The sequence below is a fragment of the Camelus dromedarius genome, chromosome 8 (genome assembly GCF_036321535.1).
Source record: "Camelus dromedarius isolate mCamDro1 chromosome 8, mCamDro1.pat, whole genome shotgun sequence".
NCBI classification, from domain to species: Eukaryota; Metazoa; Chordata; class Mammalia; order Artiodactyla; family Camelidae; genus Camelus; species Camelus dromedarius.
This window is the reverse complement of record NC_087443.1, coordinates 52,681,914-52,699,318: the sequence shown is the minus strand read 5'-3', so window position 1 is coordinate 52,699,318 and position 17,405 is coordinate 52,681,914. Positions and strand designations below refer to the sequence as shown.

The 17,405-nt window shown below is 40.9% G+C and overlaps 1 protein-coding gene, 1 long non-coding RNA gene and 1 other non-coding gene across 4 annotated transcripts in view; 2 read left to right on the top strand and 1 right to left on the bottom strand.

The window, feature by feature from the left end:
• The window catches only part of EXOC6 (exocyst complex component 6), a 169,081-nt gene extending 164,084 nt beyond the window's left edge, over positions 1–4,997 (bottom strand). For both annotated transcript variants that reach the window (XM_064488226.1, XM_031461390.2), the window contains exon 1: positions 4,841–4,997. In XM_064488226.1, the coding sequence (XP_064344296.1) occupies positions 4,841–4,941 (101 nt within the window). In that variant the 5' untranslated portion in view covers positions 4,942–4,997. The remainder of the gene's footprint in view (positions 1–4,840) is intronic.
• On the top strand, positions 4,239–7,711 carry LOC135321827 (uncharacterized). Its single transcript, XR_010381956.1, has 2 exons — positions 4,239–4,629; positions 7,164–7,711. It is a non-coding gene; the product is annotated as an uncharacterized LOC135321827 (long non-coding RNA).
• A 9,293-nt stretch (positions 7,712–17,004) lies between these two features.
• On the top strand, positions 17,005–17,111 carry LOC116156166 (U6 spliceosomal RNA). The gene has a single exon (XR_004140012.1). It is a non-coding gene; the product is annotated as a U6 spliceosomal RNA (small nuclear RNA).
• The last annotated feature ends 294 nt before the right edge of the window (positions 17,112–17,405 follow it).

The following is a 17,405-nucleotide window of genomic DNA, read 5'->3' as shown; positions in this document are numbered from 1 at the left end:
ATTCCAATAGCAGTATATAAGAGTGCCAGTTATTCCAGAATTCCACAGGTACATGGTATGGTCAAGTCTTTTTAGACATGCCAATAGTATGGTGGTGTAGTTTTCATTTGCATTTTTCTAACAACTAATGCTATTAACCTTCTTTCCATGTGTTTATTTGCCCTCTACATACCTTCTTTTGTGAAGTATCTGTTCAAATCATTCACTCATTTTTTAATCGGGTTGTTTACATTCTTGTCAGTCAGTCTCAAAGACTTCTTTTATACATTCTGGATGCAATTTCTTTAAATCAGATATGTGACCTGCAAAAATTTCCTCCGTGTCTGTGGCCTGTCTTTTCATTTTCTCAACAGTGTCTTTGAAGGATAGATGTTCTCAATTTTGATGAAGTCCAATTTATCAATTTTTTTTATGTATTATGCATTTGTAATAGTATCTAAGAAAACTTTGCCTAACTCAAAGTCACAAAAAATTTCTCCTATGGTTTCTTGGAGTTTTATAGTTTTGCATTTTACATTTAGGTTTATGATCCATTTTGAGTTCATTTTTAAATATGGTGCAAATTACATCAAAATTCATTATTTCGCATACAGATACCCAACTATTCCACCACTGTCATTTAAAAAATATCTTTTCTGAAGAATTGCCTTTCATCTTTGCCAAAAATTAACTGACCAAATGTGTGAATCTATTTACAGTGTCTCTATTCAGTTTCACTGATGTCTTGATGCTAGTACCACATTGTCTTGATTACTGTAGCTTTATAATAAATCTTAAAACCAGGTAGCATAAGTCCTCCAACTCTGTTTACCTTTTTCTAAGTTAGTTTGGCTATTCTAGGTCTTTTGCATTTCCATATGAACTTCAGAATCAGTTTGTCAATTTCCACAAAAGGAAAAAAATTCTGCTGGGATTTTTATTGGGATTGCCTTAAATCTAAAGACCATTTTGGGGGAAATGACATCTTATCATTGAATCTTCTGATTCATGGATACAGCATATGTGAGCATTCATTTAGGTCCTCTTTAATTTCTATTAGCAATGTTTTGTAGTTTCCAGGCATGAGTCTTTCACATCTTTTGCAGACTTATCCCAAAGTATTTCATACTTTTATGCTATATTTCAATTTTTGATTGTTTATTGCTAGCACATAGAAATACAACTGGTGTAGAATAGAAGTTGAAAGAATGAACAGCCTTGCTTTATTCTTGATTTTAGGAGAAAAGCAGTCTTTCACTATTAAGTTCAATGTTAGCTATAGGTTTTTGATAGATGCCTTTTTTCAGGCTGAGGAATTTCCATTCCTAGTTTCTGAGAGTTTTTCTCAGGAATGAATGTCAGATTTGTCAATGTATCTATTAAAATGATCATATAATTTTTTTAGTTTAATATGGTAAATTGCATTGGTTAGTTTTCCAATGTTAACCAGCATGCTTTGTTGAAATAAATCCCATTTGTGATTATTTTTATATAGTGTGGATTTAATTTGCCAAAATTTTGTTTAAAGTGTTTTCATGTGTGTTTATGAACAATATTGGTCCATAGTTTCCTTTTCTAGAAATTTCTTTGCTTTCAGGTTAATGTTGACCTCACAGTGAGTTGAGAAATATTCCCTCACTTCAATTTTCTGGAAGAATTTTTATGGAATTGGTATTAATTCTTTAAATATCTGTAGAATCTGTTAGTGATGTTACAGCTCTCATTCCTGATGCTGATAATTACCAATAATTGGTTTCTTCTCCCTTTTTCCCCTTGGAGTTTATCAGTTTTACTGATTTCAAAGAACCAGGTTTCAGACTCACTGATTTTCTCAATTGTTTTTCTATTTTCTGTTTCATTGATGTCCACTCTGATCTTTATCATCTTTCTTTGGCTCTTTTGGATTTCATTTGCTCTTTTTCTAGTTTAAATTAGAAGCTGAAGCCATTATTTTAAATCGTTCTTTTCCAGTAGAGGTGTTTAGTGTTGTATCTTTCTCTAAGTACTGATTTAGCTGTATGCCACAAATTCTTAATGTTGCATTTTCATTTTATTCATTCAAAATACTTTCTAATTGCTATTTTCATTTCTTCTTTCATCCATGGTTTACTGAGATGTGTGTTACTCAGTGTCGAAAAATTTGGGAATTTTCCAGATAGTTTTCTTTTTTTTTTTTTTTTTTTTTAGTTTTTTTTAAAAATTGAAGTATAGTCAGTTTACAACTTCGTGTCAATTTCTGGTGTACAGCATAATAGTTCAGTCATACTTATATATACACATACTTACATATAGTTTTCTATTATTGACTTCTAATTTAATTCCATTACAGCCAAAGAACCACATCACATGCCAGGCCCTGTGAAAAATGTATAACATGCTTCTCATTTAATCATCTGGCTTCCTGGAGGAAGCCAGATCTGATAAAAAGTGAATCAGGAAAAGGTCAGGCTGAAAAAAGTCTGCCACTAAGAAAAATAATAATAATTAAAACCAAAACAACATAAGCCTGCAGGCCAGCCAGAATTTAATTGAGAAATAACAACAAAAGTTAATTTTAATGCTGAAATATTTATGATGGAACTGATGTGTGGGATTTGCCTCAAAATAATCCGGGGTGAGTAAGAGTGGAAAAGGGAAAAGATAAAACGAGACTGGCCAGCGACTGAACTGAAGCTCGATGATAGATCCATGTGGTTCAGCAACATTTTTAATTAAAACATTTAAATTTTCCCATAATAAAAGATTTTTTAAAATTTAGTATGAGTACTTTACTCAGTGAAACCTAGGGAAAAAAAACAGTAGTAGCTTAAACTCTGTTCAAGAGAAAGGACTGCTAGTAGTACCTTTTATGTGTGTGCACAGAGTCTGCTTGTAAATGAGAGATGACAAGTGTATGTGTAGGATAAGTATGAGTCACTGGATTTCACTCAAGAAAAGAGTGTGGGTGTCAACAAAGTGAGCAGGTGACACAATGTCCAATAAAATAGAACAGAATGATAACACCATGAATACATATATTCTACATTTGTGTCACCAAAAAAACTCTCTCACTATACAGGTGACCCTTGAACAATGAGGGGGTTAGAGAGGTGGACCCTTCAATGCACTGAAAAATCCCCACATAACTTATAGTCAGCTGTCCATGCACTGGGTTCCTCCATGTCAGCAGTTCTGCATCCCCAGATTCAACCAACTGAGGACTGTGCAGTACTGTAGCATTCACTAATGAAAAAATACCCGGGTATAAGTGGATCCACAGAGTTCAAACCCTTGTTGTTCAAGACCCAACTGTATTTCAAATTCTTCTTGTAAGTTAGTTTCATCTGCTGTCAAGGATACTGCCTAGCACATTTTCTCAAGAAGCATCATCTCCTTCGTAATCAACGCCATTTTCAACATGGACTGTTCCAATAACTATACCACATACTGTATTCTTTCGGTTTCACATGCAGTGAGGAAAACAAAGCTTCCTTTTAATCTATGATTTCTACTTTCATTACCAAGTGCACAGTTTTCTGAAAAGAATTATATTTAAAAATTAAATGCACTAACTATTATTATAAAGGGAACTTTGTGTGACAAAAATGTATTAAGTGCCTACCATATGCTTGGTGTTACAAATATGCAAGGTCCCTAAGGTCCTGGGCTTTCTGCTTTCTGGTCACCTAAACACCTAACCTTCCGCAGTACACAAAAACAAAAACAAAAACAAAAAAATCTAAGTCGAGAGAAGTTAAATAACTCTTGCCCATGCCACACTTCATCAGTGTAAGATTAGGTAACCCTAGAACCCAGGGCTCTGGATTCGCAGGGCGAGGTAGATTTACATCATAATTTGAAATGGCTTCACTTTATACTACATTCACAGGTCCACAAACATACATCGCTCCATTTCTAGGAAGTGTATCCTGAAGAAAATAATAATGATAAAGACACAATCAATCCCAAGTTCCCTAACTGAATAATAATTTCATTATCATCACAGTGAAAAATGAAACCTTGTATTTAAAAGGCATTCATTCTTGAAGAGAGTGCCTAACACAATCTAATGGATCACTGTAGTGGCCGGCTAACACTCTATTAGCAGGGCAGCAGGTACCCAGTCTGGAATATTCATTACCTAGTACTATTTTTAAAGGGTGGAAATTCTTTTCAAAATTAATAGGGAAATGAGTGCAAAATCAACGAAACATTCATAAAAAAAGCCTCCAGAGAGGCTTGCCGGGTGAGCGGATGGTCACACCAGCGCGTCCCCGACCGTCAGCTCCTCCCCTCCAGCCCACGCTGCCTCTTCGCCCACTCGGGCTGCGCGGGGGCGGATGATGGTGCCGGCGTCTCCAGCTCAATTTCAGTTCTCCCACGCCCGCGGGAGCCCAGCGCGCCAGGGCTTCCACCTGCGCGCGCCTTGGCACCTCAGTTACGCCGCCTGCCGGCAGTTAACCTTCGCCCCCGCCACGCCCTCCGCCCAGCCGCTCTCCGCCCCGCCGCGATCCGCAGACGCGAGGCCCCAGGCGCGTCCCCGAGCCCCAGGCTGGGGCCAGCGCTGGACGGCGAAGGCGAGGCTGCTCCAGAGGTCAGAGGCGCCGCGGCAGCCACACCCTCCGGCTGCACAGTGACAGCTCCCGCGGCTGAGGCGGGCGGTGCCGACAGGTGCGGCCGCCCGTTCCTCCCCGCCCCGCTCCAGTCCCGGCTCCAGTCCCGGCTCCGGTCCCGGCCCTCCGCCCCGAAGCGCCCCCGCCCGCCTCCGCGCGCACCACCTGTCGGGCCGCTCCGCGCGCGGCCGGCGGCGGACGCCCCGCCCGGCCCCTGACCAGCCCGCTGGAGGGGGCAGCCCGAGATCCCGGGAGGATGAGAGCTTTACCGGAGGGTGGGCCCCACGCAGGCGGTGTCGGTGCTCTGGATCTCCTGCAAGATCCGCTCGTGCTCCGGGACGGTGCCCAGACCTTCGCCGCTCTCCGCCATCTTGGCTGGAAGCTGAGGAGCCGGCGAGGCGCGGGGCCGCGCGGACGACGAGGGCGAGCGGCCTGTGGCGCGAGCTCGGGGAGGCGGGAAAAGGGGCGGGGCAGGCGGCGCAGGGGCGCGCGGAGGGCGTGGGAGGCAACGCGCGGACACGCGACCGGCGCCCAGGTGCCCACACCTGCGGGAAGCCAAGGTGCTGACGGGGCGCCGGGGAGTGGAGACGCGCCACCTCCAGCTCTCCCCCGCCGCTTGCTGCTAGTTGCTGTCTAGTAATTGGCCCGGCTTTAACATGTATTCTTGTATTCTGTGTCATACTCTCTGCTATGCGCTGGGGACACTTTAGTAATGAGGGAGATCAGCAGTCACCCTCAATCTGTAATGAAAGCTATGGGGACGTTTAACAAGGAGGACTGATGTCCTCTGGGTGGTGGAGAGTCAGAGAAAGGAAAACGTACTCAAGAAAAGCTAAATGAAGGTAAACAACAACGTCCTACTGTATAGCACAGGGAGCTATATACAGTGTCTTGTAATAGCCTATAATGAAAAAGAATATGAAAAGGAATTATATATATATATATAATATATCTGAGTCACTATGCTGTACACCAGAAATTAACATAACATTGTAAACCAACTATACTTCAATTTAAAAAAAGAAAGAAAAATGGTGTGTAGGAGTAAGATTTATTTTAGGAATGAACCAAGAAGATTGCAGCTGGTGAACATGACCTCTCTGAGTGGATTCCAGTCCCTGTCCGCAGGGAGTTCACAGAGGCCAATCAACTTGGAAATAAATTATAAGCAGAGAAACATTAAATGGCATAAAACTATAACACATTGTGGCAAAAATACAAGAAAGAGCCAGTTCAATGTGTGATTTCATGCTGAAGTCCTTAAACCCAAGCGCTTCCAAGTTGCTTTAGCTGGGATGAGGAGGTGTAGAAGCTCTTGAGAGCAGTGGGCGTTAGAAAAAGTGGGAAAGATAGGTGGGTGGCTTGAGAAAATGTACTGGTGTAGAAGTGTCCTGTTTAGTAACATGTTGGTAGGACACTGAATAAACCAGTTTGTCATAATCAAAGCAGAGACTGAGGACACTTCATCAGGAAGAGAGTACAAACCTAGCCTGTAGGGAAAACTATTTTCTAGTCTCCATTAATCCAGGGCTCTGAGCTTCCCTTTGAGTCAACCAGGCTGTGTACTATACAGCTGTGTAAGTCACCCCTTCAGTGAGCTTTTACTGGAAGCCTTTACTACTTCCATCCTCCTCTCACAAAAATCCTGGGAGATTGATATTGTGTAATAGTTAAGAGCATGAGCTCTGAAGACTGGTGTTCTCAATTTAATTCCTGGCTCCTTCACCCCACAGCTGGGTGACATTGTGCAAGAACCTAGTCCCTTTATAGTTCAGTGTCCTCATCTGTAAATGACCATGACTGTACAGTCTACCTCATTTTGCTATCCCACATTGTGTTAGTTTTCTATTGTTGCTGTAACAAATCACCAGAAACTTAGCTTAAAACAACTCAAATTTATTATCATTTAGTTCTGTAGGCTAGAAGTTCAATATGGGTCTCACTGGGCTAAAATCAGGGTGTCAGCACAACTGTGTTCTTTCCAGTGGCTCTAGGGGAGAATTCATCTCCTTGCCTTTTCCAGCTTCTAGAGGCCACCCACATTCCTTGGCTCGTGGCCCCCTTCCTCAGTCTTTACAGCCAACAATATTGCTTCTCTCTGTCTGTTCTTCTGTAGTCACATTTCCCTCTGACTGACCTAGGCCAGGAAAGAGTCTCTGCTTTTAAGGACCCATGGGATTAGGTTGGACACAACCATATAATGCTGAATAATCTTCTCTCTCAGAGTCTTAACATTAACCATATTTGCAAAATCCCTTTTGTCATGTAAGGTAACATGGTTACAGATTCCGGGGATTAGGATGTGGACATTTTGTAGGAGTGATTATTCTGCCTGCCACACTTACTAAGGGCCCAATAAACATTACTGACATATTTAAATGCCCTCTTTCCTATTAACCTGAAATTTCTGTCCTCCTTGGAAATTTCAACTCAAATTTATCTCCTTCATAAAGATTCCCCTAACTAATCACAAACTTCTCCACTGACTCTAGATTCAGTTTAGCACATTTATCCACTCCACAGACAACTGTTTTAATAGCCGTTTTGGTTAGTTCTTTTTCATACATTTGAATTTTGTTTGTTTTTGGACAGTTGGCCCCCAGAGAACTGAAACACGTCTGACCTCAGTGCACACTGGCTTGGAAGACCAAGGAAACTGCTACATTCAACTGCTTATTCTACCAAGAAACCCCATCACAAGCCTGTCTCCACTGTCTGGATGGTCCAGGAGAATCCACATCTTCTCTGGGAAATCCCACTTCCTCATGCTGCAAAAATATGCAGAAACAAACAAACAAACAAAAATCTCTTCCCAAGTCCACCAGCACTTTCACATCATGTTAAGGTCTAAGTTCAGAGATGACTTTTTTTTTTAATTCTGCAATTTCTTATAGTTCCTCATAGAATTCTGCACATGGCTGAAGGAAAGCTGGAGGGGTTTGAAAACCAGACAATGCTGAAGCTCTGAAGCCACTGGAAAGAGTTCAGGATGAGTTAGAAAGGAGCATTCCAAACAGGTCTGAGCATAAGGCAGGAGTTTAATTAATCTGTTACTGGTAACAGGAATAGAACAATATCAAATTGTAAAGTTTCTTCAAGCTTGCTCTATGTATGTTGACATTAAATACAACATCTTATAATGCAGTGTATTCAGTTGCCTTAATGGAAATCTGCAGCAGAAAAAAGACGTCGCCTGATGTTCACCTTTATTAAGAGCTTCAGTGCAAGAAACAGTATTTATGGACTTTCGTCAGAGGATATAAACTTCATCCTTTCCTCTGGTCATTTAAAATTTTATCCTTGGGCCAAGCCAGATCCCTGTACCTAAACCCCAGTGTTTTGACCTTCTTACCATCATTTTTTGAGTAGTTAAAAAAAAATTTTTTTCTTAGCTGACCGTGTCCTCAATAGCTGAGGCACCACCACCCGGTGTTAGCACATCTGAAATGCAGGTTCAGCTCTTGAGAGGGGAAAATAAACCTTTTGAAAATTGAAACTGAAACCAAAACATAAGAAAAGAGGACAAATTTCATGGTGTTCTATGAAGAGAAGAGAAAGCCAGTTCTCTCTGCAGGAAATGGCTGGCTGTCTTAGCTCAGACGATGGGCAGGCCCTGAATTCACTGTTCTGAAGAGTAAAGCAAGGTGAGGAGAACAGGGTGTGTGGCTCAGGCCAGGTTCTTATTTGGCAGCTGTCTCCTGATGGACCATTCCTTTCCAGAATGTTCTTTACTTTTTCCCCTTCTCTCCTCCAACCCTGATGCCATCTGTCCAACCCTGGTCCAAATGTCCCTGCTCTGGGAAGCCAGGTACTCCACACTCCTGGCCTGTTTCAACACCTGCCCATAGAGATTACCCCACCACGAAGTGGCAGTATCTTCCCCTCCATTCAAGTCATGATGCAAGGAAGTCCATATACCACTTCTCCTTCTGAAACAGCCTCTGCTTGTTCCCTCTGTGACTTCTGACAGTTCCGTTAGTACCTGAAGTTTTTGCTAAGAATTTAAAGCTAAATGTCCTAAATAGCTAACTATGTAAATTTTAATTATGAACATAAACACATTAATGTGAAAAAAGGCCTACAGTGCGACATTTCTAAAAGGCTCTAAAACAAAGAATTTCAGCTACAGACCAAAATAAAAACCGTAATTGCCATTTATTGAGCACTATTTGCTAAGCCCTTTATATTATCTAATTTAATCTTTACTAATTTAATCACTAATTTGGCAATTGAATTAGTACTAATTTTTGCTATTTCCCATTTAATTTAAAGACACTGAGACTCAGAGAGATTAAGTCACTGTCCAAGGCCACACAGCTAGTGAGTTGGAGGAAATGGAGCTAGTAAGCTGTTCCTGTTTTTCTTGTTAACAAAAAAAAGCCAGATAAGAAGAATGTTCTGATGTTGTCTTACCCAATGAATAAATGACTTAGTTGGTCTGATCTGAGCAGGCTGGGGAGGAACAGGGCACATTGGAAGACTGCATATGCATATTGAGTTATTTTTCAGGCAGTGGATGTTGACTTCCAGACATCCACCCAAAATCTCTCTTCAGAACTCCCGGGAGGGAAACAATATCCAGGAAGACTGGCCTAGCAGGAGATGTGCTCTGTGTCCAGTAGGAAACTAACCAGCAAAGTAAGGATTTAACCTGTAAATAAAATCTTAGTTATTAACAACTTATACTTTGAGCCATTTGTCTTCAGACTAGAAACCAATCTTGGGTTAGCTTCTCCCTCAGAAAGAGGCTGCAGAATGCAGCTGCCTTGATCTGGCATTTAAATGTTTGGGTTCAAATGCCAACTTATCTCTTACTACATACGGGGCCTCGGCAGAGTGACTTAACTTGTCTAAGCCTCAGTTTCTTCAAGTGTGAATTAGGGGCAATAATAGCCCCTACTTCAACAAGTGGTGTGGGGATTAAAGGAGATTATATATGTATGATGTTTAGTCCAGAGCTCATTCAACATGAGCATTGGAGACAAGGATTCTCAGGCATTTGTTATTAAACCAGGAAGACCAGAATTTAGCTTCCTCTTTGGTAAAATAAAAATAAAAACCAGACACAAAAATGTTTCTTTTTTCCAATCATTAACAAAATAGCCTAATTTTGTATCAGAGTGCTCTGAACCTGAATCTCATTTTTTCTGAATGCTCGATGGGCAGAAACTGCCTGAAAGTTGTTCCTGCTGTGGAAGGGAAGACGGGACCATATATTTGGGTTAGATTCTTAGTTCCAGATTCATGAGCCCTCCGGATCTTGCTTCTAAGTCAAGCAAGTTCATTATCCTTGGAGGCAGTGCTCATTCTTAGAGGCACATAAACAAATCATTGTCTCCATTTCTAGCCACAGGGACGACATCTGTGGTGTTTACTATCAGTCCAGTTACTGTTTGTTAAATGAATGATACATATCAAGAACTTTTAATGTTAACCTTAATGTTTTAAAAGCGTGTTTCATGGGATAGGGTACATCTCTACAAAGATTCCCTTCCCCACTCCTGGGAACCCTATGGCCAACTTCCTGATCTTTATCCTCTCAAGACTTTGCTAATATCATTCAGATGTTTCTTAAAGGATTTAAGAGCCCTTGTTAAAATAATTACAGAACTTTGTCAAAGTGTAAAGTACAAGCAGTCTTTATAAATTGCCTCTAATAAACTAACCCTTCCCAGTTGGTGCCTTTCAGCCACTCTTTGGGGATGTCCTGACAGCTGCGTTCCTCTAGTTTCTACCTTGTTGGTGCAGTGACCCCAAGTGGCCACAATCTGTAAATGCAGGAGAATGTGAACAAATCCCAGGCAGACCTGGGAGGAATCCTGTGACAAAATTGTGTCCAGGAATCTGTTCCATTCCCCATGGAGCAGAACAATAGAAGGAAGTCTGAAATTGAAGCCAAATAAAATCAGTTTTTCTGAAATATGGGCCAGTCCTCAGAGAAGTTCAAAAGTAATTAGCCCCAGGTTCTGTTCATTCAACAACTGTTTTTATTGAATGCTTGCTGTGTGCCAGGTTCTCAGACACCGTGGCTCATCCGGGTGGGGCCTGAGCAATTGCTCTTGGCTTTATGCTCTGCCTTCACCATCTTGTAACTCTTAATAAGTTTTTGAACAAGGGGACCTGCATTTTCATTTTGCATTGGTCCGGTAAATTATGTGGCTAGTCTTGCCCTGAGAATGATGTCGTGAAAGCACCATTAACTTGTTCATCCCAAAGCTAAACATTTTAAAGTCCACAGAGCAATTAAAGAGCAATGGTATTTTCTGTGAATTCCATTCTCTCTCTCCTTCCTCTCCCCCACACCCAGCCACCACCAGCTTATAACACCACCTATTTTCTCTTCTCTTTCCTCTTTATTCCCTTCTCATTGTTGGGTTTTTAAATTCTTCATCCTGTTCAATGCATCCTCCACTCCTCACTCTTTCCCCATTTAGCTTTCTTTTATTGCCTTTTGCCCTTTCTCCCTCTCTTCTCATTTGTTCTATTTTTTCCCTTCTCTCAGCAAAAAGGATTTAGAAGTGTAACTACTGAAATGCAATGAAATGATAGTAATGATAATAATAGCTGACATTTACTCCCTGGCCACCTTGTAAAATAGCATCCCTGGACCTCCCTATCCTTCACCCTGATTTGTTATTCTTCATAGCACTTATTACCATTTCAAAATTTATTTTTAGCACTTGTCATTAAAATGCCAGCTCCCTGTGAACAGGGAATTTCTAGGTCTTGATCTTGCTCTATTCACAAGACCACTGGCCATCCTAGACCACTGCCTGCCACACTGTAGATACTCCATAGATATTTACTTACTGAATAAATGAGCATTTGCTGTGTACAAGCCACTATATCAAATACATCTCAAGCCTAATTCATGAAATCCTTTCAATAGTTCTATTAGGAAGTATTGAGGCAAAATTTGAACACATGTCCTTCTGGCCCCAAAGCCCATTCACTTAACCACTAAATAAACAAAACCATCCCCTGCTTGGAATATTTAGTTCCCAAACATTAAAAAAAAATGTTTTTTAACTTTTCTCTAGTGTTGCATTGAAGATCAAACAGCTAATGGTACCATTTAAATGTGCAGTGAAAATCTGGCAGCTACACAGCCCACCCTCATCAGGGACCCCAGACTCTCCTGAGGTGCTGCAGACATGGCAGGTCTCAGTCACGGTTAGGCCCAGCGTTATTTCTGAAGAGTTTCTCAGGACTCCATTTTATATCCACAATGTGCAGCACACTACACCAGTCTCACTGGAGATTAAATGAGGTCATGATAATTACATTAGCATCAAATAGAACCGTTAGTAAATAGGATTTGGAAAAAGGGACATCCCTCTCCCCGGAATATTGTGCAACCAAAATAAAATTTACATCACTCAATACTTCTCACCTGCTCAGAATTTCAAGCTGTTGTGAGCACTCATTTACTTCAACACTCTGAAGTATACATTATGCTGAAATACATATCGCAGATGTAAATTAGATGTAATAATAATTGCTAATTAGTTAATATTCATTGAGCACTTACAATATACTAGGCAGGCACTGTTCTAAGCACTTCATATACATTTAACCATTTGAGACAGGTTTTATTATAATCTCGATTTTATAGTTTGAGAAACTAAGGCCAAAATCAAAAAACTAATAAGTCTTAGACTTTGATCTTATCAATACAATTAGTGGAATAAGATTTAATAGAAATCGTGACATTTCTGAAGATAAAAACAGCAAGGACATTCTAGAATGTCTACAGCTGAATTTAGTTGTATTTTTTAGCATGTCATCCTAAGATTTCATTGTGTTTATAGTTTAGGTTGTTGTTTTTGTTGTTGTTGCTGTTTTAATGTTTTCTGTCCTTTCCTAAAAGTATATTATTTTCATTCTTAAAAACATTAAACTCAAAGAATTAACAATATCCTGTTTGCTCTTGAACTGGTAAAACTTCATGGTCAGCTTTTGGAAAAGAGCCTGAGAGAATCTGTGAGTATATGTGTAAAACAATCATGTTATCATGAAACAATTACAAAATATTCTTCTGGTACGTCATCATGTACAATTCTCTTTTCCTCCTATTTTCCCCAGCCCTCGGCAGGGCTTTCTTTGGATGTGTCCTCTTTTTCTATCTCCCACTAACATTGCACTGCCTTTCAATGTGTCCATTATTTCCTTATCTCAGCCTCAGCTCTGGCAACAAGACACATTGTAATTTCTGAACCCAAATGGGTTCAGATATATTATGACTTCAGGACCTGTTCTAAGAGACTAAAACCTGCAGGACCCCAAGAGGCATAACAAGCCCAGGCTGTTTCCAGGTATGAGAAGGTATCCATGGCGGGGCTGGTCCAATGAGCAAAGCCTGGCCACAGAAAGTTCCAGTGTGGATATAATCAATGTGATGCTGCTACCGCGTTATCCTAACACCATAGCTACCATTGCTATCTTATCGGAACCACCCTCAACATGAGGATTCAGGCCACCCCTACCAATGCACTGGAATTGATATACTAATTGAGATCTATTAACCATCCTTCAAGGATGGTTCAAGGAAATTGGTAAGGCTGAATAAGGCTGAATAAGGTACCAGTATCCTAGTTTCTTTTAGCATGACTCCAGACAGGGACAGGCACGCCCCCTAGAGGGAGAAGCTGGCAAGGAGCTGGGCATATTTAAGCCAAATGGAGGGACTGGAGGAAAAATCAGAAAACCCTATGAGAATGAGAAAATCAGTGGAAATTAACATATGGTGGCAACATGATGAAAACAGTGGTGTCCAGGGCAAAAGGTCCTTAGGGCGGCAAAACTAATTCCAGACCGCACCTGCTCCTGAGTTTCAGGCTACCAAGAATCTGCCAGCCACAAGATTTTGAATGCCCAAAGCAAAACCATGCTAGAACAACACATGCAAGGCACCAACACTAAGCCTTTCTTTACATTTCTTCCTTTTCTTTGAAATTCAGTCACCATCTGTGTGGCTAACATCAAATTCCACTTTGCCATCCTGGCATTTTATTCCCCAATTCAATTGTTATAACTGTCTGAGATGTCTATATTGGGTATTTCACTGGCAACACAAATAAACTATGGAAAAAAATATAACGTCTCAGCTCTCCCCTAAAACTCTCTCTCCTTTAAACTTGATACATTGGGCAGTGGTCCCGTTTCACACATATATGGAATAGAAACAAACACAGGACCTCAGAATCATCTGCTTTCTGTCCACTATTCTACTGAAACAGAAAGAAGACCAAAGGCGCTGACCCAAGGGCCCCCTGGGGCAGTCAGGCAGGAGACAGGATGGACCACCGGGGAGGAGCTTGCTCTTGGAGCAGCCTTGTATGAAGTCAGGAGGTAGGGGGTAGGCAGCCTGGGCAGGTGAGAGAGACTATGGCCACTGACCATACCGGACAACGTGAGTCCCAGGCTCAGCAACCCCCTCTCGACTCCTCAGGTGGAGGAGACCCGCTCTCTCAGATGGTGGTGAGGCTGAGTGTGCCAGGAAGACTTGCACACCCTGTGAAAGAAGGGCTACTGCTCCATCCTTAAATGACACTGGCAGAAATCATCTCAGGGTTTTGAGTCACTGAGCTCTCTGACCTCACCTTGTTAGAAAGACAAACTCCATCTGACCCTGATCTGACCTCTGACCTTGAGCAGGGCATCTCAAAAACAAGGTGGGCAGGGAGAGGAAGCTAGTAAAATCCTAGCTAGTTTAGGATTTTACAACAGAAAAAGTTTATAGAAGTAATGCCTTTCTTCTCTGACAGGGAAGAAAAAACAGAAGTCCAGGATATCTTGCTACTTCAATTCCCAGGTGCAGGGCTTTCCCTGAGAATGTTTCTCTCCTGTATTCCCAGCCCCATCCTCCCAAGGTCCTAAGGCTTCCCTCACTGTCCCATCCAGGGCCTCAGGGCAGGGCCTTTGCAGGCCTGCCGGCCAGTCTGCCTCCAACCAAACCCCTCTGCCAGCCTCTCTGCCTTCAGACCTTGTAGCTATTCGAATACTTCTGCCTTCTCCTCTTCGCTGAAATGAAGCTTTTCTCTCCAGACTGCTTTCTTTCTCTTGACTCACAAGGTCACCATTAGCTCAGAAGCTTATACAAATTAGTTCAACAAATATTTATCTAGCTACTGTGTGCCAGGCAGGGTGGAAGCGCCTGCAGAAGATCCTAAGATATAAGTAAGACACAGGTTGTGCCCTCAGGAATCTTTAGCCTGAGAATGGTTATAACACAAAATACACACACACACACACACACACACACACACACACACAGGTGAGTCAGAATCAATGCCCTGGACTCTTGGGGGCTTCAAAGGATGGAGTGTTCACACGTGGTTGATGGATGAGGAGAAGCCTCATCGATGAAAGAGCAACTGAGCTGTGCCTTGCAAGATGGACTGGATTTTGGCAGGCAGAAGTAAGAGGGAAGGATAATAAAGAGAAGGAACCACGAGCACCAGGAGAAAGAAAATCTCAGGGCAAATAGCACATACTCCACTTTGGCCAAAATGGAAGTCCTGTCTCTATTTTCCAGTCCTCATATTTGGTGATGTGAGCAGATACGTTCTGTCACAACGGTGAAACAGAAGAGTTGACACTGGCATATCAATGACACACACAGGTAAACACAGAAAGGCATCGAATGCCAGCCCCAAAGTCTTCATCTAATCAATAATTAGAACAATTCAGGAAAACTAATTTTGGTTAATACTGCCCCAATTAAAGGCTTGTTAGGAGCTCTGTGTGTATCTTCCAAAATGACACTGGGGTGTTTTAACAGTAATCTTTGGAAACAACTGTTCTCACTCCTCGTTTTGTAACCCAAACATGAAGCTAACAGTGGGCATTCCAGGGCCACTGGTGGTGGTGATGGGCAGCCCCTGGAGAAAATATCTGTGCAGTGTCTACTCTTGAGGGTGATGCTGAGACAGTGCTGTGACTGCCACATGCAAACTGACTTTTTTCTTTAGGAAAGGCCAAGTATAAGATTGGGGACATCTGCCCTCAGAACAGAGGGTATGACAGACCCAAGAACCAAAGCAGGAAGTCAGGTCCACGTCAGGGCAAGACTTCCAATAGTTCTGAAGTCTGTAAATGCTGGCCAGGGTGGTGAGACCAGGAAAGAGATGGAGAGCATCAGGGGCTGAAGGCCAAGGGTGCTAAAGCAGCAATGGCAGCAGAGGCCATGGTAACTAACACACATCCAAGCCCCCTCTTCTCTTGTTTCCCTTTAGACTTCTGCCTGAGCCACCCGGCAGATGCACAAGTCACACAAGATGCTGGTATAGTATCAAGTTATACTCCATTTGGAAAAAATTACAGAGTTTCCCATTAGTAAAAAGCTTTGGTTTCTTCTATCTATTGAATAGGGTAAAAATTACTTCCCCTTCTCCACGGAAGTTCATGATGCTCAGATAAAATGAAGGTGTAAGGAAACTTCGTGGATAGTTCCTTACCAACCACTGGTAAGGATGGCAAGGAACCATCAATACCAGTCATTGATAATGGAGTGGTAATTATTTTGCAATTGCATCTACATATTGATAATTCAAGAATCAACCAGTAAATATCAATAGCTTTCCATACCCCTAACACTACCCTAAGCCCTTTAAAAAGATTCAAAATATATTTAATGCAAAATCAAATTTAAATATTCTGGAGAAATTTATTCAGATTTAAATTGTAGGATTTTAAAACATTTGGCCCTGGATCTTTCTGAGAGTGATAAGACAACACCCCGCCACCAAATCCTTTCACTTAATCTACAAATCTTAGTCAACAAATATTTACTGGCTATCACAATCACATTCAGCAACTGCTGTCTCGTTCCCACACTGATAGGTGTCAGATACAGGCAGATAGTCAAAAAGATTTTAAAATTTTAAACTGCCCTTTTAACACAGAGATACATGGTCTTTCATTTAAATCCTGCTCTTGAACTATGCAAATTAATCCCCATCTTACCAAAGAAGCTATTTTTAAGTCTTATGCAGAAATTAAAAACACATATCTGAGAGGTCACTATATAGCTGAGAGCAGCAACAATACAAATAAACATTCTACATTTTTTTATACAACTCACATCCACTCAAATATAAATTAGTTTCACTGATAGGTCTAACTGCTCGATATTTTTCACTAAGCAAAGTTGTAGAGAAAACAATTGAAACCTGATATAAATAAGATGGCATAACTGTTTGGAGTTGGCATGAGGCCCTTTTTGATCACTTGAAAGTCATTCCTATTTTTTAACCTCATGGTGATGAATCACAAAACAAACATAATTCCAAAAAAAAGTGAACGTTCTTTATTTATCATCATTTTTCCAAGGATAAGAAAGTTTTGAGATTACATATATACAGAATTGTGCCTATTTTTCAAAAATTATTTTTTATCCTGTTACAGAGAAAAGTATAGAAAAGTGAATAAGGTGTTCGCTTCAGCAGCACATATACTAAAATTGGAACAATACAGAGAAGATTAGCAGGGCCTCTACGCAAGGATGACATGCAAATATTTGAAGTGATCCATATTTTTTGTCTGAGACTTGTAAATGATAACCAGTATATATAAAAATAGATAAAAAACAAAATTTTTCTGTATAGCACAGGAAACTATATTCAATATCTTGTAACAACCTTTAATGAAAAAGAATATGAAAACGAATATATGTGTATATATATGCATGACTGAGACATTATGTTGTACACCACAAATTGACACATTGTAACTGACTATACTTCAATTTTTAAATTAATTAATTAATTAATTATTTTACAAAGAAGTGAATAAGACTACTTTATTGCCACTAAAGAAGAAAGAACAAAATAT